The sequence below is a fragment of the Boleophthalmus pectinirostris genome, unplaced genomic scaffold (genome assembly GCF_026225935.1).
Source record: "Boleophthalmus pectinirostris isolate CB_2022bp ecotype Guang Dong unplaced genomic scaffold, ASM2622593v1 HiC_scaffold_8, whole genome shotgun sequence".
NCBI classification, from domain to species: Eukaryota; Metazoa; Chordata; class Actinopteri; order Gobiiformes; family Gobiidae; genus Boleophthalmus; species Boleophthalmus pectinirostris.
This window is the reverse complement of record NW_026571515.1, coordinates 40,751,566-40,774,800: the sequence shown is the minus strand read 5'-3', so window position 1 is coordinate 40,774,800 and position 23,235 is coordinate 40,751,566. Positions and strand designations below refer to the sequence as shown.

Here is a 23,235-nt window from a genome sequence, read left to right as displayed (position 1 = left end):
ACACGTCATCACTTCCTCTGCGTCTCTCATGGCAAGACGGGTCCAAAAATGCCCCGTAATGTCCCTTTAAGCGTCCCTGCTGCGCTTGAGTTTGTTTACGGTCGGATCACGAGGGAGTGGCGTTCTTTATTTATTTCTGTAGCGTCCTGTGTGATTTCTATAGGGTGTGGGAACCAGACGCTGCTCTCGGAATGCAGCCATAAAATCTGTGCAGGAACATATTAGAACGATCGGGGATGTTGTTTTTGGTGGAGCATTAACACAGAGTTACAGGAGAGCGTGTGGGAGGGGTCAGGGGGGAGGGAGGGGGACAATGGCATCATGGGAAATATAACGTGGACACTACACTTCATTTTCCAAAAGGTAGTAGGGCTGAACGCTTTGGATTAAGGTTTGCAATTTCTGTGCAAGCTTCTCCCACTGTCCATGTGTGTCAGATGCCCTCCCCACCTCCTGTATCTGTGTGTCAGATAGGGTTGGGCAGTAATACGGTATTACACTATACCGCGGTATTAAAAAGTAACAACGGTATCAGTTTCATTACCGTCATTTTAAAAAAATCATTAAAGGACCTAATATAATATTATAATTTACTGATATCTACATTTGTTAGCTCAGCACAAATGAATGTGTGGTTGTATTTTCAATTTAAAATCTTTAAATCTAATAGTAACTATAATGTTTCTTGGGGAGATGACGTTCGTTTAGTTTCGTTCGACTGTCATGTGACGCTCAGAAGAGACCAAGACAACACAGCAAATCTGGCTGCAAGAGAGTTGGTTCCCCCCAAAAATACTAGTGCTTCTGCAATTTGGCAGCATTTTGGCTTCAGATCACATTTCTTTATGTTTTACAGAAACAAAACTTAAAACCGCATGGCTCATTTGCATGAACTGTTAGCGTTGATAAAAACAACTCGGTTCAGCTTTTGTTGGACTAAAGGACATGGCTCAGTGGAATATATGTTTTTTCAGTGGAATATATGTTTTTTCTGACAGAGGATGTTGCGGCTGACGGTGAGTCTGTTCTGTGCCTGTCGCGTTGGAGACTGTTCGTGTTTTAACTTTTCAGAGATTATGGGCCTGGCTCCACTGCATGTGCATAATTTGCCCTACGTGAGCGTAAAAACTGCAACTTTTGGACGTGTAACTTTTAGAATGCATGGAAAGTGACTGAGGGCGGCTTGTGTATGGAGCAGCTCGTCCTGCGCACATAGATTTCAGAACATAGGATCCATCCTATTTTTTGATGCTCTACACGAGCGTAGGCGCGTGTCCCCATCAAAATACACAGAAATCATGAATCTTTGGTTGTATTTGTGCGTTTACCATCAGCACATCATGCTCCTGGGGCAGATCTGTGTCACGTGAAAGAGTCCAGGTCCAGAAATACTGTTAATAAGTGAATAAGTAAAATGTACTTGGTGAGTCTGTACAGAAGGTAAATACAAGTCTGTTCAGCTGTTAGTTTCACTGTGGACCTGATACAAGTGACTAAACGCCTCAGTCAAGTTTGATCTTTTCCATTGACAAACGCAGAGTCAGTGCTGCGCGTGTTCGTCCTGCTACAGCTGCTGTGGTTTCGCCAGGTTATGCACATAAACGCTGACATTTTGGTAATATGGTAATACCGTATACCCCGGTAAAATCCTGAGACGGTATCATGGTATCAGAATTTGGATACCGCCCAACCCTAGTGTCAGATGCCCTCCCATTCTGATTTGTGAAAAATATCTACCTGTGATTTTTCTGATGAACACTTGGGCCTCATTCATTAATCTTGTCTTTAAAAATGTTCATGACTTTCACTAAGAAGATGCTGAGAAAACTCACAGCCAAATTCCTTAAGTGACATGTGTAAAATCCCTCAGTCGTCCAGGTAGAATCCACATCAAAAGGAGAAATTCAGTTTGTCAACTGGACAAAGGTTTATTTGGTTGAATACATTTCTCACCTCATCCAAGCTGCTGAATTTCTCTTTTGGCCACTTCTTAAGTGACAGTTCTGACAGTTACACCGAATTCAAAAACATCCAGCTACGAACACCTTCACTCTCATTTAAGTTTTATTTACATAGAATATGTATTTGGTTATAAACGCTCTCTGGACCTCCAAATTTTGACCAATATGTGTTTGGTATTATGACATGTGAAAGCGTGAGGGAGAGGTTGATGAGGAGGTCAGGTGGAACATCTACAGCAGGAGTCTCCAACCTGTAGCTCAGGAGTCACCAGTAGCTCTCCTCCCTCTTACAAGTTGCTCACCAAGGGATTTCTGAAGTATAAATATTGTGCTAAATGGCCCAGATTTGATGAGCTACCACTGTAATTGTATCATTTTGATGCTTGACTTTGGTAGGTTGACCAGACGTCCATATTTACCCGGGACAGTCCCAGTTTTGAGCCTGTGTCCCCTGTCCCAACAGATTTGTACAAAACCAGTGATTTGTCCCAGTTTTATACAAGAAATGTCCCTGGTTTCTCTATTGTTGACCAAACTGATCCCTGCCAGCAGTAAAGAGAGACATACATTGTCATTTGTTTAGGTAAAATACAGAAAAGCTGCTTAAAAATGACTAAAGCACATAGAAAATGTGACTATAGTGACTCACATGTTAATCGTGAATGATCTCTGCAGAACAAATTTCCTTAATTACGCACTTATTTCACAATTTTATTATTACCAACCACCAAAAAATGAGGATGTCCCAGTTATTTATTTTGAAAATCTGGTCACTGTAAACTTTGTGCACTAATAAAGCGATAAAAGCTTTATGTTTTATAGGTATCTAACTGTTTTTCATCTCAGGTTTTCCTTTGCTCAGTTTATTGTGACGCCAAAATAAGCAGCTCTTTGGCAGTTTCTTATTGTAAAGGTAACTCAGCAGAAGAAAAAGGTTGGAGAGCCCTGATCTACAGACTACGACTGTTTTACAGCTTCAGTGCTGATTTCAAATGTCCAGACTCACATGAACACACTCAGGGAGGAAGATTTAAGTCATAAACTTATTGAAGTCAGTGGGTACTTTTGTCATATTTATTGCGCTTTCCGTGATCGTGGACCCGGGGTAAATATTGAGTGAGGGCTGGGGTGGGGGTGCATAAGAGTGTGCTCTGCTCATTGGGGTCAAAGGGATGATGGGAGTCAAGTCTGTATATTTAATGGTTCTGTATGACACAGAACTGACTCCTGTGAGCTTTAAGTCATGTTCAAATGTTGTCACCTCCTCAAAATCAGACCTGCAGTGTTTTGTTTCATTCACATGTCTGAGTAACCCTTAAAAAATCCTTTATTATTATTAGTCTGTCTGCATGTTCAAAGCTCAAAATGCTCTGGCCCACCTTCTGATGTCATGAAATGGTTAAGTTAACACTTCCTTTGACCTTTAGTTCAGTAGGGATTGACAAGTCCGTGTCTGAAATGACCTTTTACTTCTTGTATTACCACATGACATCACAGAGAGGAGCCGTCTGGGACTTGCAGGCCTTCATGAGAAACCCAAACATTTCAGCATTTATATAGGTTCCAGGCAAAGTATATAATCCATCCAAGTGTACAGAATGCCTAGAGTCCTTAAGGCAAAGAGTGACAGATGGTTTTATTGTTGGATTTTATGACAAATGAAAAAAGAAAAGCTCCTGTGAGTCCAGAGTGTATTATGAGTCTGCTCATCAAATGCTACTCTAACCATTACTGTGAGAAAAAACAAACCAAAACAAATCATGATTTTAACATTATTCACCATTATTGACCCAGGACCAAACATATTAAAAGATCATTTTGGGTTTGACTGTGATCTGGTTGACCTGTGTGAGCTTTCTGCAGGACATGGAGTCAGTTTGAAGTGACATAAACAGTTAAAACACTTTACATGAATTGTACTTAATGACTTACAATCCAACCAAAAGGCTCGTGATTCTTCTTATTATTATTGCCCATAAAAATGTGTAATCATAAACATTCAAGAAATCAAGTATCATCAGTAAATCAAGTAAATCAGGTATGGGTTTATGTATGCATGTATATATGTATATATATATATATGTATATATATGTGTGTATATATATGTGTATATGTGTATATATATATGTACAATACAAAATGGAAAAAAAATAAATACATTTTTAAAATAAGTTTTTGGGGTTAAAATGATATTTTGCATGCATAATATGTAATGTATTTTGCTATATGTAAATATGTGTTAAGTTCAGTGTCAATGTACAGAAGCATCCACATAATTTTTGAAACTCTGTCATGAAAAGAGGTGGGTTCATATAAGTTTTTTCTTCTTCCCACTCGTTTTCAAGAAATGTTCTTTTCTGTTGTTTACAGTGTATATGCAGTATACATGATTATTGTTTCTCTCTTGGCACAACCTTGAAATAAAAATGAATGAATCAATCAAAAGAAATGAAAACATGTCAGAGCCTTGTTACAAAAACATGTACCATTGTGTTTTACGTAATAGAATTAGAAAAATCCAGATTTTTAGGTGTTACTGAAGAAATTCTTACAGAAAATCAAGACCACTACAGTTTGTCACTTCGCCTACAATCATCTTCTTTTGTTTAATGAGACAGGGACAGTGCACAGTCTATATCAGGGGTGTCAAACATATGGCCCGGGGGCTGGATCCGGCCCTCCAAGACCTTTAATCTGGCCCTCGGCTGAATTTCTACAAAAATATTTGAATTATATTTTCTTATTAAAATCTTGTTAATTTTCTGCAGTGTTTATCACAGCAGCGTCTCCAGTGTCTCTGTACGTGGCCCCTCCCACCAGAGCAGCACAAATGAAGACTTGTCTCTTTCCAAACGCTCTTAAAGGACGATCGTTTTGACTGTTGACCGTGACCCCCTCATCAGAAAAATGTCCAACATGAGAAAAGTGGAGCCGAGTGCAGGATTTTCCCCCAAAAAATTGACTTATTCCTGTTTACAGACAAGTTCATGTTAAAACATTGTGTTGAAATTGCATTTTTCTTAAAGTTTCAGGTTATTCTTAATATTATAATATTTTGTAAAAGAAAGCTCATAAATGAAAAAAAAAAAAGATTTCTGTAATAGATTTGCATTTCTCTGCACAAATATTTGAACTTATTGTTATTTTGGGGGTTTATATTTCATGAGTTTTCTGATCCGGCCCCTTTGGGATCAAAGTCGGTTGGATACGGCCCCCGGACCAAAATGAGTTTGACACTCCTGGTCTACATGAACCTTAACAGGAGAGATGTTTGTACCAGGTTGGAGCACCAGTGCCAGTTTCCAGGTATCATCTCTGGGCAGGTTCATTAATTGATTGTTTTCAGTTGACCTTATCTATCAGCGATTCTTCCTGAAGACCAATGCAACATGTTTTGAGTTGATGGGGGAAACACATTTCATCATAAATTATACTTTTTGTGGAGCTCAAATACAATTCTGAGGTTAGAACATTTTAGTTTAACAGAGAAGCAAGCTCACATGTGTTCCATTTAAATTCCGAATCGCTGTTTATTTTTCGTTATAATGTTGTAAAAACCATGAGCATTTAGATCTGTTCATCAGTTAATCTCTGAAAATACATTCTGTCTGGAACATTGTGATGACAGGATTTGAAAGTGTCTGTTGTGACCTGAATAATCACAGTTATCAGTGAACCTAATAATGTCCCCAGAACAGAAAAACTGTGTGAGATTTTAGGATGTGGAATGATTTCACTTGCACACTACAGTATGTCTTTATTTACTTTATATCCACTAATGAGTAGAATCAGCCAAGTAAAAATATATTTCAAATGTATTTATTGGTACAACAGAGAAGGATTGTGAATGATAAAATCAATACTAAAAAAAAAAAAACAATAGCAATAAAAAGCTTGTTTAAATGTGTTGCTGAATAGTCAAATAAATCATATTCTTGGTTATATGGTTCAGATTTTTGGATTTCCCATGTGATCTGCTCATTATGAGTGTCACATTTTCTTTTTGTGCTTTAATTTTAAGCAGCTTTTCTGTATTTTACCTCAGCATGTGACAATTTATTCCTCTCTTTACTGTTGGCGGGGATCAGATTGGTTAAAAATAGAAACACCTGTAACATTTCTTGTATAAAACTGGGACAAATCAATGGTTTTGTATAAATCTGCTGGGACAGGAGACAACCCATATGTAAAAAAAACAGGGGGAAAAAATGTAAGAATTTACCACTGTCTTTGTAGTAAATCTTTATATAAGGTTAATATGTGTCATGTGTGGTTTACTCCTCAAAGTGTTTCCCCTTTTACATTTTTCTCATACAACTATATTATGAAAAACTAGTAAAGATAAAGTGAACATTTTGCATGACATTTACAGGTAATGTGCATGATAAACTACATTTTCTTTGTATGTTCCATGTAATGTTTGTATTCTTTAATTATATGTTGCAGTTAAAAAAAAACAAAACTAAATCTGAGTTAGAAGGGGGACTTGAACCCTGCTCACCCATGTGATAGTTCAGTGCTTTACCAGTGGAGCAAACCAACTACTACCTGGAGAGGGAACTATAGCACATGTTGAGGACAATTACAAGTACCTTGGTATCACACAAACAAATGGCAACATTGAAGAGGCAACAAGGAAAGGAGCTACAGGATTTTGCAGAGTAAAAATCTTTTCACATCATGTATGTTCACTGTGACATCAGTGGAAGACACATACACACACACATACAAACACACACACACACACACACACACACACACACACACATACAAACACACACATACAACACACACACACATACAAACACACACACACATACAAACACACACACATACAAACACACACAGACACACACACACTGTGATAATTTTCTTTCTCACTCTCATACACACATGACCTTTGTCCAACACTTGTGAGGATATTGTGTGTGGGATTAGTGTCATATTCAGCACTTGCAAGTTTTATATTTCATGCTGCACATATTTACCAAAGATCTTGTAAGTGTTTTCACTGTCATATACAAATCTTTTAGAATTCAGATAAAACATGTTAAAATGGTGTATGATTTGTCTATACCTTTTCCATATGGGAAGGGGCTCAAAACTGGGACTGTTCCGGGTAAATAGGGATGTCTGGTAAAAAAATAAATAATAATAATAATAAAATAATAATAATAATAATAATAATAATAATAATAATAATAATAATAATAATAATAATAATAATACATGTAATAATATCAATATTATGAAACTGCATTAAATATATCCATAAAGTCAACATTTTAAGACTATATTTCTACCCAACATTTATTAAAGAAGAAGGAGTAACTACAGTGTCCAGTCAGATTTTGTAGTTCTTGGGGTGACAGTTCTGCTCACTCATTCCCACTGACCAATCAGATTCTCTCCTTGCATTTGATTGACAGGCAGAAAGCAGCGCCCACACCTGCTCACAGTCCCACACCGCACCAAGACTGGAGCGACCTGAGCTGCGCCGCACTGTTTTGATTATATTAAAAGTTTATTTCTTCATCTGTGCTTCACTTTTGGCGGAGTTTAAAGAAATAAATAGAAGACACTTTTGTTTAGATCTTACATTTGGATTATTAATAGGATTTATTTTCAAAGAGGAGCTGTCTGTGTAAATTGTCCTGAAATACTCCAAAGAGCAGCTTAACAACCAGCTACAGGTATAGAATTTAGTGACACACAAACCCACGCTCAGAGCTCACGCAGCACACTCTGAGTGAACTGTTAGATACACAGTGCAAGACCTGAAGTAAAACAAGTGTGTATGAGAAGAGCAGCGGTGAGTGTGACTCCAGTGTGTTCTACTGCACAGATTATATTGTAATCTGTGTGCAGTCATTACTGGATTCTATCTCATTAGACACATAAAGGAAAAACATGTGTCATTACACTTGTGCTCACCTGTGGGTGTGTGGATGAGCTGAAAGGAAAGTGAGTGGAGACAAGAGTGACGGGTTTCACTCTTATCTGTCGTGCTCATGTTTTTATGCAAGTGTATGCAGGGACATGTGTGTGCAGGTGCAGGTGTGTGCAGGTGTGTGCAGATGTAGGTGTGTGCAGAGACAGGTGTGTGCAGGTGTAGGTGTGTGCAGATGTAGGTGTGTGCAGGTGCAGGTGTGTGCAGGTGTGTGCAGGAGTAGGTGTGTACAGGTGTGTTGCAGGTGTGTGTGTACAGTAGGTGTGTGTGCAGTTGTAGCTGTGTGTGCAGGTGCAGGTGTGTGCAGGAGTAGGTGTGTGCAGGTGCAGGTGTGTGCAGGAATAGGTGTGTACAGGTGTGTGCAGGTGTGTGTGCACAGAAGTAGGTGTGTACAGGTGTAGGTGTGTGCAGGAGTAGGTGTGTGCAGTTGTACATGTGTGTAGGAGTGTGCAGTGCAGGTGTGTGCAGGAGTAGGTGTGTGCAGGTGTGTGCAGGAGTAGGTGTGTACAGGTGTTTGCAGGTGTGTGTGTACAGAAGTAGGTGTGTGCAGTTGTAGGTGTGTGCAGGTGTAGGTGTGTGCAGTGTGTGTGCAGGTGTGTGCAGGTGTGTGCACAGGTGTAGGTGTGTGTAGGTGTGTGCAGGTGTAGGTGTGTAGGTAGGTGCAGGTGGTGTACAGGTGTAGGTGTGTACAGGTGTAGGTGTGTGCAGGTGTGTGCAGGTGTAGGTGTGTACAGGTGTAGGTGTTGTGCAGGTGTAGGTGTGTGAGGTGTGAGGTAGTGTGTAGGTGTGTGCAGGTGTAGGTGTGTGCAGGTGTAGGTGTGTACAGGTGTGTGCAGGTGTAGTGTGTGTACAGGTGTGTGTGTGCAGTTGTAGGTGTGTGCAGGTGTAGGTGTGTACAGGTGTAGGTGTGTGCAGGTGTAGGTGTGCAGGTGTAGGTGTGTGCAGGTGTGGTGTGTGCAGGTGTAGGTGTGTACAGGTGTGTGCAGGTGTAGGGTGTACAGGTGTAGGTGTGTACAGTTGTAGGTGTGTGCAGGTGTAGGGTGTACAGGTGTAGGTGTGTACAGTTGTAGGTGTGTGCAGGTGTAGGTGTGTACAGGTGTAGGTGTGTACAGTTGTAGGTGTTTGCAGGTGTAGGTGTGAGCAGGTGTAGGTGTGTGTGTGCAGGTAGGTGTGTGCAGGTGTAGGTATGTAGGTGTGTACAGGTGTAGGTGTGTGTAGGTGTGTGCAGTTGTAGGTGTGTGCAGGTGTGTGCAGGTGTAGGTGTGTGCAGGTGTAGGTGTGTACAGTTGTAGGTGTTTGCAGGTGTAGGTGTGAGCAGGTGTAGGTGTGTGCAGGTGTAGGTGTGTGCAGGTGTAGGTGTGTGTAGGTGTGTACAGGTGTAGGTGTGTGTAGGTGTGTACAGGTGTAAGTGTGTGCAGGTGTAGGTATGCGCAGGTGTAGGTGTGTGCAGGTGTGTAGTGTAGGTGTAGTGTGTGTGTGTGTGCAGGTGTGTAGGTGTGGTGTGTGTAGTGTAGGTGTGTAGCAGGTGTAGGGTGTGTAGGTGTAGGTGTGCGCAGGTGTAGGTGTGTGTGCAGGTGTGTACAGGTGTGTACAGGTGTAGGTGTGTAGTGCAGGTGTAGGTGTGCAGGTGTAGGTGTGTGCAGGTGTAGGTGCAGGTGTGCAGGTGTAGGTGTGTGCAGGTGTGTACAGGTGTAGGTGTGTGTAGGTGTGCGCAGGTGTAGTGTGCGCAGGTGTAGGTGTGTGCAGGTGTGTACAGGTGTAGGTGTGTGTAGGTGTGCGCAGGTGTAGGTGTGTGCAGGTGTAGGTGTGTGCAGGTGTAGGTGTGTGCAGGTGCTGAGGCTGTCTACAGTTGCTTTGACATCTTCAGTAATAGTTCTGTTTGTAAATTTAAGAACTAGGTCTTGAGGACACGTGACATCACAAGGTGCAAACACAACTGCAGGTGTGTTTGTGATGAGGAAACAGCATTAGAACTCAGATGAGAGAATGTGGGCTGTTTAAAACAAACGTCCACAGTAGAAAGTTCCCTCATGGGGCTTTAACGAGCCTCTGGTCACTGTGAATCGTGCTGGTGCATTTTAAACACACACATATTATAATGTTTGTGTTTACGGCGCAAAAACGATGCTCCTCAAATGTTAAAGCACAGAATGTCACTAAAACCCAGCACCATGTTGTTTTATGTGGGCCCAAACGCCCCGCGGCATGCTGGGACTTAAACACACGACGTCACCGCTCCACAGGGAATCCCAAACACACAGGCACGTCTCTGGGCTGCGTGGGGACACTGCACTCACTTACATTTATAATCAGTCTTTGCCTAAACCTTAACTCAAAGCTTCATCTAAATGAACCCGCGTCATAATGAAGCACTTTATGCAATTTTCTGGATCTTCCTCTCATGTTTTAAAGTTGTTCCCTCATCCAAAACCTGCCTGAAGAGGTTTTAGACTCATCCACGCAGTAATCTAGCAATCTCACTTGAGCCTTAATTAAACCCTTCTTACAGTTAGCAATCTGTACAAGGCTCCACCCACAACCCTACATCATCCATGCTCCCTCACGACAATTCTCCATAAATATACAAAAGCGTGATATAAAACTGTACACAGCCACTTCACAAACCTGATGTGATGTGCAGGAGTTCATTAAGAGGATGCATGTTGATTGTGTTGTGATAGCGCTCTGAAGGGGGAGCGACTTTGCGCAGAGAGCGACAGGAGCGGAGACTCAGAACTCAGAGTCAGTACATTGTTTTGGGTGAATATAGCATTTTTAAAACAATAGAAGGAAACATGGTGAATACTGAAGATGTTATGTGTTACACTTAATGCCCCATACAAGTAAAAAACAAACAAACAAACAAAACTCTTGACATAATAAATAGGTGTGTGCAGGAGTAGGTTTGGACAGGTGTAGGTGTGTGCAGATGTGTGCATGTGTGTGTAGGTACAGGTGTGTGCATGTGTGTGTAGGTACAGGTGTGTGCAGGAGTAGGTGTGTGCAAATGTAGGTATGCGCAGGTGTAAGTGTGTGTAGGTGTGTGTAGGTGTGTGCAGGAGTAGGTATGCGCAGGTGTAGGCGTGTGTAGGTGTGTGTAGGTGTAAGTGTGTGTAGGTGTGTGTAGGTGTGTGCAGGAGTAGGTATGCGCAGGTGTAGGCGTGTGTAGGTGTGTGTAGGTGTAAGTGTGTGCAGGTGTGTGTAGGTGTGTGCAGGTGTGTGTAGGTACAAACAAACAAACAAAACTCTTAACATAATAAAGATTTAACTTAAAACCTTGACTTTTTTTTTTTTGTCACTTTGCGTCAGTTCACTTCCCGGCCACTAGGAGCATCACTTTGTGATACTGTACTACTAGGCCCTTTGCCAGCTTCTAGTGCTTCAGCCTAACAAGGACTAGACCTTGCACACATCACAGTGTTATTCTCATTGCCCTGACTTCCTGTTAAATTTCGTTCTGATTTTAAAATCCTGGTTTTGACTTACAGAGCTCTGAATGAACAGGTGCTCTAGTACATCAGTGACTTACTGCGCTCCTGCACCACAGGTCACACACTCCGGTCCTCAGGTCAGGGCCTCTGGATTGTCCCAAAGACACGATTTAAAACACAGGGGGACCCGGCCTTTCAGGTTGTGGCCCCCAAATGACAGAATGCCCTGTCCCCGGCCCTCCGTGAGGCAAAATCCACTGACTCTTTTAAAAAGCAGCTCAAGACACTGTTGTTTAGACAAGCTTTTAGTTGACTGTGTCTGTAGTCTCTCTTAACATAATGTTTATTGCACTTTGTAAAGGACTGGATCATTTTTGTTATCTGTGCTCTGTTGCTGGTTTCAGATGACATCATAGCATTCTATAGAACAGTATTATTTAATACAGCTGGAGACAGCTAAAATAAACATTGTTCAGTTGCAGATTTCTGTTGCGTTACAGCCTGCTCTTGGGTCTGATATTCTGATATTTCATGGAAAAGTACAATATAATGAAAAGGAAAAACTGGCTCTTGCCCCTTATCTGGAAGTATGACATCATCACTGACTAGAATCTGAAAACTACCAATAAATAAAGTCTTACTTACTTATTTACATCCTGACTTATATTAAAATGCACAACAGTTATGTTATAAACTCACTTAACTGATGTACAGCTGAGTACTATCCACCAAACAAGTCACAATTAGACAAACATGAACTTTAACCATGTTGCGACTGTGTGTGTGTGTGTGTGTGTGTGTGTGTGTGTGTGTGTGTGTGTGTGTGTGTGTGTGTGTGTGTGTGTGTGTGTGTGTGTGTGTGTGTGTGTGTGTGTGTGTGTGTGCGTGTGTGTGTGTGAGTGTGTGTGCGGGTGTGTGTGTGTGTATACAGATTTCAGTCCCCCGAATATGATGAAAACACACAGAAACACAAAGACAGTATGTAGATTTATACTGTTAAAATATAAAATTAGTTCAGGAGTAGGGTTGTCAAAAGTACCAAAATTCAGATACTAATCAATACTAAAACTAGTATCGAAAGTAGATACTCATTTTTCCAGGTATTGATACTACAAAAGTCCCATGAATCGGACAGAAATGAAGCTTTCCTGAATGTGTTTAGAATGAAGTTAATCTGTATCACAACAAGTGTAAGAGCACATAGACTAGTTTACACACACACATGGACACTATGAACCTACTGCACCACTGAAGATCACACACATATAAGACACATGCGAATCACCAAGTTACTTAAATGTCCTGAGCCTGTTCTTTAGTATCATTTGTGTAACGTCTGTCTCACACCTGTGAGACACAAAACCTCACAGAACCAAAGAGAATCCTGCACCGTTTCAATCCAGTCTGTGATTTTAGCCCCAAAGAGCCCCACCTGAGAGCGCTGATGTGCCGTGGGGAGATCCTGTGATAGTACGAGCGCAACTTTTCATAATCACATTTATTTTCCTGTTCCTCTCAGAGCTTGTAGACACGCTCGTGCCTCTGCCTGTGCAGCGTGACACTCTCTGAATGAAACAGACACGTGTGTGTGCTGACCCTGTGTGTGCTCTGTATTTTGCATCACATTCCTCACAATCCAAAAGTAAATGCCAAAGGGATGAAATCATCGACTATTACACCACATCGGCAAACCACACACGGTTTTCTCTGTGTAAACGCGTTTTCTATGTATCCATGTGTTTGAGTGACTACTATACTCATAAAACTCCACACATCCCTCTCCTCCTGCGCGCCTCTGAGCCGCGTGTGTGAAGTACAAGACTCTTTAAACCGCGCTCGCACACGTACAGCCATAAACCCAGCACCTGTGGTGCCAGTGCCAAACAGCGCCGTGCGTAACGCGCGCTCTCCATGCGTAAAGCGCGCAGACCTACCTGTATCACGGTCTTCAGGGTGACCATGGACACGATGGTGGTGCACAGCTTCACTCCTTTGCTCGTCTCCTGCCCCATGACCACGAGCATCGGCGAGGCCAGCGCGAAAGACGCGAGCCACATGCCGCTGATGAGCTTCTTGGTGCGGCTGCGAGACATGATGCTCTTGGCTTTAAACGGATGACAGATCGCCATGTAGCGCTCCACGCTCAGGCTCGCGATGTTCAGCGCCGTGGCGTACGAGCAGCTGTCCCGCAGGAAGTAGTACCCGCGGCACACGGCGTCTCCAAACAGCCACGGGTAGTGCACCCAGATGAAGTTATAGAGCTCTATGGGCATGCACAGCACCAGGATGAGCAGGTCCGACACGGCCAGGCTCGCCAGGTGGTAGTGCACGGTGCTCTGCAGGTTCTGCATGCTCTTCTTCGTGAACAGAGTCCACAGCGTGAAACAGTTCCCCAAAGAGCCCACGACAAACAGCGCCACGTAAATGACCGTCACCACCACTTTGGAGTACACGTCCGTGTTCACCTCCAGGTCCTCCTCGTGCGTCCGGTTCACCACGGAGTGATTCCCGAAAAGTCTCTGCGCGAGCGCGGTCCAAGCGGACGCGTCCGACAGCGTCAGGTTCAGATCAGCGAGACTCGCCTCCGACATGGTCATGACCCGCGCGGAGCACGACAGGGACGCGTGGAGGGTCCGCGTGGAGAGGGTCCGCGTGGAGATGGTCCGCGTGCAGGAGCGCGGCAGGAGCGCGGCAGGAGCGCGGCAGGAGCGCGAGAGTGCTGGAGCGGTACCGGAACGCTTTATATTTGGCACGAGGAGAAGGCGGTGATCCGCGCGATGACGCACAGCAGTGCGCGCCTGTCACGCTCTCTGCGCGGATCCTCCACTGGAGAAAAGACCGGAGCTCCGCGCCACAGCTCCGCTCCTGAGCGCGCTCTGTCTCCAGCCTCCTCTGTGCGCGTGCACGAGCAGCGCGTGAGTGAGGAGAAGAGCCGCTGTATGGTCCTGTAGTCCCGCTGTCCACGCGCTCTGTCCCCGCTCCCGCCCCCGTGTCTCTGCGGAGGAGTCTAATGCACCGAGTCTTTTCAGAACCCACCTGGTCATGAGCGCGAGACAATGGGCTTCATAAAGAGCTCTGACAGAGGAGTTAGAAAAGACTTTAATCAAATCTATACAACTATAAAATATAAACGCCACAGCTCACTGTCAGCTCTGGTCTGCGCTAGTCAACTCTGGTCATCTGACCTGAGGAGCTGTGTAAATGACACTAACAGGAGTTTATCATTTGTTTTGAGTGAAATGTAAAAGGCCTATTTTTCAAAAACCTTTCAGAGCATTTAGCAATGTTATAGTTTCTTCTCCCTCTGTATTTGTATTTGTATTTGTATTTGTATTTGTATTTGTATTTGTAGTGATTCCTGCATGTTTAAATCATCTTTAATCACTTATTTCAAGTCGCCGTTCGGCCGATCTACCCATTTTTCAACCTCCACTGATGCACTTCCTTCTCCAGTTTTATTTTTTAATCAGTGCTACACATAGGATTCTGAAGGATTGCGTAGCCTTTTAATACAAACGGAAAAAGATCCTCGTCTTACTAGTGTGTAACATACCACTGTCCACAGAAGGGGCCCATGGTGTGTGGCTTTTTGTTGTGAAGTTGAGATCTCCAAAGTTCAAAATGCTCTGTTCCACCTTATGATGTCATGAGGTGGCTGCCTTACCTTTCACCTAGAGTTTAGAAGAGATATTGGCAATTCCAGGTGTATGCAGTAAAATAAAATGTGGAGAACAGAGACAAAAGAAATAATGATAATAATAAAAATAATAATAATAATAATAATAATAATAATAATAATAATAATAATAATAACTACAGGTTTGTGATGAGGAACATTAGAACAGAATAAAGTGTAATATGGCCCTTTAACATTGGTATTTCTCTTAAAAACACAACTTTCTTTGTGGGTAGACCCGGGCCGCTGTGTGCTGCTCCTATACTGTTCCGTCTATAGACTCCAGAGAGATGAGATAATGCCCCAGCCTTATCAGATCATCCTTTTTAATCAAATGTAAATATTATGTCGGAAACTCCTGTCTGCAACTGAAGGGAAACTCCAGCTTTTAACACCAAATCCACTCTCACCATTCCTACTTCCTATTCCATTCTTCCTCCAACAAACCGAACCAACACGGTTGCACTTTGTGAAACTGAGGAATCTACTCATTTAGGAGGCACTTACGGCTCTAGTATGGAAGCCGAGAGGGGTCACAACAAACGCAAACGCCGCGACAAATACAAATGCGACAACACAACAAAAAGCCACAACAAACCAAAAAAAGCCATAACAGAAATGACTGCGGAACTCTATTTTAATGCAAACGCCGCAACAAATACAAACGCCACAACACAAACGCAAATGCCGCAACACATTAAAAAGCCACAACAGAAGTGACCGCGGGACTCTATTTTCTGACAAACCGATCAAGCGGCAAGTGAAGAAGAAGAACTACAACGTGAAACGAATAATGATAAAACAATAAATTACTTTTACTTACGTTTCCAACTTCTCTGTTCCTTTACTTTTCATGTTGTAGTTCTTCTTCTTCACTTGTCGCTTGATCAGTCCGTCGGAATATAGAGTCCCGCGGTCGCTTTGGTTGCGGCTTTTTGATGTGTTGCGGCCATTGCGTTTGTGTTGTGGCGTTTGTATTTGTTGCGGCGTTTGCATTAAAATAGAGTCCCGCGGTCACTTCCGTTGTGGCTTTTTAATGTGTTGTGGCTTTTTGTTGTGTTGCGGCGATTGGATTTGTTGCGGCGTTTGCATTAAAATAGAGTCCCGCGGTCACTTCTGTTGTGGCTTTTTAATGTGTTGTGGCTTTTTTTGTGTTGCGGCGATTGTTTGTTGCGGCGTTTGCATTAAAATAGAGTCCCGCGGTCACTTCTGTTGTGGCTTTTTGATGTGTTGTGGCTTTTTAATGTGTTGTGGCTTTTGCGTTTGTGTTGTGGCGTTTGTATTTGTTGCGGCGTTTGCATTAAAATAGAGTCCCGTAGTCATTTCCGTTGTGTTTTTTTTGGTTTGTTGTGGCTTTTTGTTGTGTTGTTGCATTTGTATTTGTCGCGCCGTTTGCGTTTGTTGCGACCCCTCTCGGCTTCTGTACTCTAGCACTCACACTGCACAGCAAGAATGTTCAGGTTCAATCCCCAAGTCACCCGGGCCTGTCTGTGTGTGTGGAGTTTGCATGTTCTCCCTGTGTTGGGTTCCACCATCAACCCAAACCCTGCACCATAGATACAATCCTCCAGCCAAAATAATCCTGAGTGTGTACAGCAAAAAACTAAATCTAATCAAGTTAAGATGACTTGAATTAAGAAAGTTTCATCATGATTTGAGTAAATTTCACTTGACAAGTAAAATGATCTGTCAGTGGAACAAGACTTTTTTGTACTTAAAATAAGAAAAACAACAACTTTTTGAACTTAAAATTAGGAACAAAATCGAATGTTGCTTGAATTTAGAGAAACACACTTATTCCATTGGCAGATCATTTTACTTGTCAAGTTGAATCGTCTCAAATAAAGTCAAATTTTCTTGATTTAAGTCATCTTAACTTACCTAGAAATTCTTTTTTTTTCCAGCGTGTGAGTGAGGACCAGTAACCTGAATCATCAGACGGCTTCACTTTGTAGAAACCGTCTGACCGCGCAGCATTAGAATTAATTTGCTCGATGGTAGGCAGGTACTTTTTTTTATTTAACCAATCGCTGCTATTTGGTCGTGTATTAAGCTTTTCCTAAATCCTTTAGAAAGAAGGACAATAACGTCTTTCCCCTTGATAAAATTCACATTCTCTTTGTTCCAACTTTAAATCCTCGATCTCGGGAATCGTTGCCAACTTTGGATCTATTAAAATAAGTGGATAGGGTGTTGCTGTTTGTAGCTGCCTCCAGTTAACGTAGTGACACTCACTGGAACTACAGTGGAAAAAATCCCCTGGGCTGAGAAAGGATTTTTCTCATAGAGGCAATGTAATCACAAACTGCTCATGTTCGGCTAACAGAGCACCAACAACTTCCAAAAATGTCAGATTCTGTGGTGATTTTTATCTATTTTTAGATCATAAACTTTTTCTCAGCTCAAAATCCTTCAGTTGTCTTAAAAAAACGCTTTACAATTGTTGGCTTCTGCTCCGCTAGCTGGTCTCTCTCTGATTGCATTCGTGTGCCTTTGGGAGAAAAGACTCTCCTGCACATGCTCGATCGGCCCACAGCCACTGGAAGAACCTCGCCAGGCTAAAGGCAAATCTGGAATCATGCACAACTGAGCTTGGCCCATTGACTTGAATGGGCAGCCATTGTGAAACCTCGGGGCTTGTTGACAACACAGAATATATGGCTCTTTGCTGATTGGCTGGTGCCCAGACTCACACTTCCAGGGTTCTTGCCAACCGTCTAGTGTATTCTGATTCCTGACCTAGTCGCTGGAGAGACATGAAAGTGAGTAGAGGCACTAGGTGGCACCAGCCTGGCCAGAGCACTGAGGAGATGCACCACTTCTTTCTTTCTGTCTTTCTGAGTGTGATTTACTCTCATTATTGTGAATTCTTTGGGGTAAATATAAGAAGAGGTAGAGCTGGAGTTCCTGGGGATGGTCTGATAGAAGCAGATTGAGCTTCTGTTGGGTCTTCACCGTTCCACTAACCATGAGATCTGGACAAAAAGTTGAGAATTCAAACAAAAGTCATATAACTTTTTTGTGAATTTGTAGGTTATTTTTTTAGTCGGGTTTTAGACAAACTGTTCCAGACTTTTCTCAGAACAGACGATTGGACTGAAAATAAGTGAGTTACAGAATTCTATGAATGTTTTAGATGTCTGTGAGATTGAAAGTTCCTTTTTATAAGAAGCTGGACAAACAGAAATGAATTAAAGGTCCTATGTGACACAAAATTGTCTCCTATAAATCATGTTATATTGTTACTTCCTCAAAAACAGACGGCCTGGAGTTGTGTTTTGTTTCATTCACACATGAGTTTATTTATTAGTGTGTCTACATCTCTGTAACAAACAAGCTGGTGGTTTGTTACCAATAAATCACTCGTTAGGACACTTTAAAACACAGCACTTTAACATATTTGCACATATGACAACACAAATTGCACACAATTGGTTTTAAAAATTATTTATTGTTCTCCCTTTTACCACTTTTTTATCCTGAGGCACAATGGCACTTTACTTGAAAGCTGCTGGTCCCTGGAGGGAAAGGAGACAATTAACTAATTACATTTTAAATTGAATTAGTGCAATATATATGGTGCAATATCTGTTTTTGAAATGTTTTAAGTGTTGATGTGTGTGTTAGTGTGTTTTATCATGTTTTAATGAATGGTGTGATTCTGCTTTTACTTTCCTCCTTTTTTATCTTCTGTCCAGGTCCTAAAAGTCCCCTGGACTTTAAATCCCCCTGGAAACGGGCTCCCTTTCTGGGCTGGACCATGTGTAGTATTGTGTACAGGGGTATTAGGTTTGGTGTTTTATTGGTTTATGGGTTTTAAAATGTAATTGGTGTAATGGTTTTAAGGTTTTTATGTATACAGTTGGTGGTTTTAATAGTTATTTGGTTTTGGGTTATTTTATGGAGGTTTATCATTTTATCATTTTAAGCTAATGATAATTTTACCATCCCTATTTTAGCTATAGTAGGGTTTCCAGAGGGAAACAGAGACAGATTTTTTTGACATTCAAATGTCTCTTATTCAGAAACTAGAGGAACTATTGAAATAAGTAAAGTATCAGAATGTAGGAAAGAGTTACACTCCAACAGGGTCAAGTTAAACCTGTGATATTCTTTCAAGTTCAAGACAAAAAATTTCAAAACTCATGTCGGTAACAGAGGGAATGAAATATGCAGCACTTTTTGGGCAATAAATACAAACAGAGATAACTAGCGGTTCTCACTTACATATCCTTAACAAACTGGAGAACTGATTAATACCTCACAACCAGGTATTCGTAGGTCGCAAGAATATCAAACTTGTTTGAAATCCAGTCGCCTCTCGTGAGGGTTTCGCTCTGTTGAAGTCGTTCCACAAGCTGATTTGCCAGAATCTGTCAGACTGAGCATGTGCGGACACAGAAGCAGAAGCAGGATATGAGGTTGTGGAGGACGATGGCGCTGGTGAGTGTTGTGGACACAGGACATGGAGGTGCAGCTAATCCAGCAACACAGAACACAAGTTTGGTGAAAAACTTGATGCCACTTACCTCCAGTTCCCTCTGAAGAACTGACAACCCGTACGGCCCACGTCTGCCCACGTCTGCCCACGTCTGCCCACGTCTGCCCACGTCTGCCCACGTCTGCCCACGTCTGCCCACGTCTGCCCACGTCTGCCCACGTCTGCCCACGTCTGCCACGTCTGTCCACGTCTGCCCACGTCTGCCCACGTCTGCCCACGTCTGCCACGTCTGCCACGTCTGCCCACGTCTGCCCACGTCTGCCCACGTCTGCCACGTCTGCCCTCTGCCCACGTCCACGTCTGCCCACGTCTGCCCACGTCTGTCCACGTCTGCCCACGTCTGCCCACGTCTGCCCACGTCTGCCCACGTCTGCCACGTCTGCCCAGCTATTTCTTTGACCAGATTCCTCGCCTCTTCTTTTTGGGCTTGTCTGTGCAGAGAATGGCACAAGTTGCTAAGGCAGTGCGTCCGTTTTTTGCCTGGATCAGATTGTGTCTCCACACGTCTGTGATTTACTAATTCCATGGTTTTCTTCTTCGTGGTTTTCCACTTCCGGAACAACAACACCTGCGGTCGTTATGTGAACGTACAGTGTGCGCAGGCACGTCGCATCCGAGCATCGGTTTGTTCAGTGTGAGAACATGATTCATGAGCTGTGAACTTTTAAACCCTGTGATTTGGTTGTACAGTTTAAGCTGGGGCTGGGGCACGGTGTACACCCGGCATTAGGCATTATGCTCTGAGGCTAAAGAAAGAATGAAACAACTTAAACACAACTCCAGGTCTGATTGTGATGAGGAAACAACATTAGAACATGTGTTAAATCCCCTTGAAGAAAAAGTGGCGACACACGGGTCCTCAGAAAGGTGCGGGATTTGAACCAACCTTTCAAAATACACTTCAATTAAAACAACGCGACACATGCAGAAAAATGTGAGCTATTTCCACTGTAAACATCTTTTGTCGTTACGTAACAGACGCTCTTATCGCTCAGTGCAACAAAACAGGTCTCAAACACTCAGCGCTTTACCCCCAGTTCTTTCTTTTCTTTTTCTTTTTTCAATCCATTTTCCAGTTTTGTAACTCTCAATTATCACAAAGAAAAAAAACGAGCGAGCAGGAAACGGGCACCTTTTGTAAAACCTGCACTTGGCGCCGGTCCATTTGGCAGACGCCGTTTTACTCTGATCACAACAAATACAAACGTTTTACCTGAGATTAGAAAAACAACTTTGCATTAGGAATTCACGTTTAGTCCTCTCCTCTTCATCTCCTCTTGTCTTCTCCTCTTCTAGTCTCCTTCTCTTCTCCTCCTCTTCTAGTCTCCTTCTCTTCTCCTCCTCTTCTAGTCTCCTTCTCTCCTCCTCCTCTTCTAGTCTCCTTCTCTCTCCTCCTCTTCTAGTCTCCTTCTCTTCTCCTCCTCTTCTAGTCTCCTTCTCGTCTTCTTCTCATCTCCTTCTCTCCTCCTCCAATTCTACTCTCCTTCTTTCCTCCCTCCTCTTCTAGTCTCCTTCTCCTCTTCCTCCACTTCTAGTCTCCTTCTCTCCTTCCTCCACTTCTAGTCTCCTTCTCTCCTCCTCCTCTTCTAGTCTCCTTCTCTCCTCCTCTTCTAGTCTCCTTCTCTCCTCCTCCTCTTCTTGTCTAGTCTCCTTCTCTCCTCCACTTCTAGTCTCCTTCTCTCCTCCTCCTCTTCTAGTCTCCTTCTCTCCTCCTCCTCTTCTAGTCTCCTTCTCCCTCCTCTTCTAGTCTCCTTCTCTCCTCCTCCTCTTCTAGTCTCCTTCTCTTCTCCTCCCCTTCTACTCTCCTTCTCTCCTCCTCCTCTTACCTCTCCTGTTCCTCTTCTAGTCTCCTTTCTCTCCTCTTCTAGTCTCCTTTTCTCCTCTTCTAGTCTCTTCTCTCCTCCCTTCTAGTCTCCTTCTCTCCTCCTCCTCTTCTAGTCTCCTTCTCCCTCCTCATCTAGTCTCCTTCTCTCCTCCTCCTCTTCTCATCTTGTCGCCTTCTCTCCTCCCTCCTCTTCTAGTCTCCTTCTCTCCTCCTCCTTCTCCCTTCTCTTCTCCCTCCTCTTCTAGTCTCCTTCTCTCCTCCTCCTCTTCTAGTCTCCTTCTCTCCTCCCCTCCTCTTCTAGTCTCCTTCTCTCCTCCTCCTCTTCTAGTCTTGTCTCCTTCTCTCCTCCTCCTCTTACCTTTCCTCCTCTTCTAGTCTCCTTCTCTCCCCTCCTCCTCTTCTTGTCTTGTCTCCTTCTCTCCTCCTCCTCTTCTAGTCTCCTTCTCTCCTCCTCCTCTTCTAGTCTTGTCTCCTTCTCTCCTCCTCCTCCTCCTCTTCTAGTCTCCTTCTCTCCTCCTCCTCTTCTTGTCTTGTCTCCTTCTCTCCTCTCCTCTTCTAGTCTCCTTCTCTCCTCTTCCTCTTCTAGTCTTGTCTCCTTCTCTCCTCCCTCCTCTTACGAGTCCTCCACTTCTAGTCTCCTTCTCTTCTCCTCCTCCACTTCTTGTCTCTTTCTCTTCTCCTCCTCCACTTCTTGTCTCCTTCTCTCCTCCTCCTCCTTCTCTTCTAGTCTCCTTCTCTCCTCCTCCTCTTCTTGTCTAGTCTCCTTCTCTCCTCCACTTCTAGTCTCCTTCTCTCCTCCTCCTCTTCTAGTCTCCTTCTCTCCTTCCTCCTCTTCTAGTCTTGTCTCCTTCTCTCCTCCTCCTCTTCTATCTTGTCTCCTTCTCTCCTCCTCCTCTTCTAGTCTCCTTCTCTCCTCCTCCTCTTCTAGTCTTGTTCTCTTCTCTCTCCTCCTCTTCTAGTCTCCTTCTCTTCTCCCTCCTCTTCTAGTCTCCTTCTCTTCTCTCCACTTCTACTCTCTTTCTCCTCCTCTTACCTCTCCTGTTCCTCTTCTAGTCTCCTTCTCTTCTCTCTCTCTTCTAGTCTCCTTCTCTCCTCCACTTCTAGTCTCCTTCTCTCCTCCCTCCTCTTCTAGTCTCCTTCTCTCCTCCTCCTCTTCTAGTCTCCTTCTCTTCTCCCTCCTCTTCTCGTCTTGTCGCCTTCTCTCCTCCCTCCTCTTCTAGTCTCCTTCTCTCTCTCCTCCTCTTCTAGTCTCCTTCTCTCTCCTCCTCTCTAGTCTCTTCTCTCCTCTCCTCTTAGTCTCCTTCTCTCCTCCTTTCTTGTCTCTTTTCCTCCTCTTCTAGTCTCCTTCTCTCGTCCTCCTCCTCTTCTAGTCTCCTTCTCTCCTCCTCCTCTTCTAGTCTTGTCTCCTTCTCTCCTCCTCTCTTCCTTCTCTCTTCTAGTCTCCTTCTCCCTCCTCCTCTTCCTAGTCTCCTTCTCTCCTCCTCTCTTCTAGTCTCCTTCTCTCCTCCTCCTCTTCTTGTCTTGTCTCCTTTCTCTCCTCTTCCTCTTCTAGTCTCCTTCTCTCCTCTTCCTCTTCTAGTCTTGTCTCCTTCTCTCCTCCTCTCCTCTTAGTCTCCTTCTCTTCTCTCCTTTCTCCTACTCTTGTCCTTGGTCCTCCTCCTCTCTCCTCCTCATCTCTCTCCTCTCCTCTTCATCCCCCGCTCCCGTCCTCCTCCTCTTCGCTGGGTGGAGGTTCGTCTTTACACAGCTCATTTTTCATGTTTGGTATTTTCTCTTGTTTCTTTTGGTGTCGACTTTGCACTAAACAAGAAGAAAGTGTCTGCTCTGTTTGGTTTGGCGTCAGAAAAAGCGTCTCATGGATTCACGCTCGATGTTTTCATCAGTGTTTTT

General features: G+C 43.3%; 1 protein-coding gene across 1 annotated transcript in view; it reads right to left on the bottom strand.

Annotated features, from left to right (window-relative positions):
- The window catches only part of ntsr1 (neurotensin receptor 1 (high affinity)), a 179,573-nt gene extending 165,639 nt beyond the window's left edge, over positions 1–13,934 (bottom strand). Inside the window, exon 1 of the mRNA XM_020933495.1 lies at positions 13,278–13,934. Coding sequence (XP_020789154.1) covers positions 13,278–13,934 — 657 coding nt within the window. The remainder of the gene's footprint in view (positions 1–13,277) is intronic.
- Positions 13,935–23,235: the final 9,301 nt, after the last annotated feature.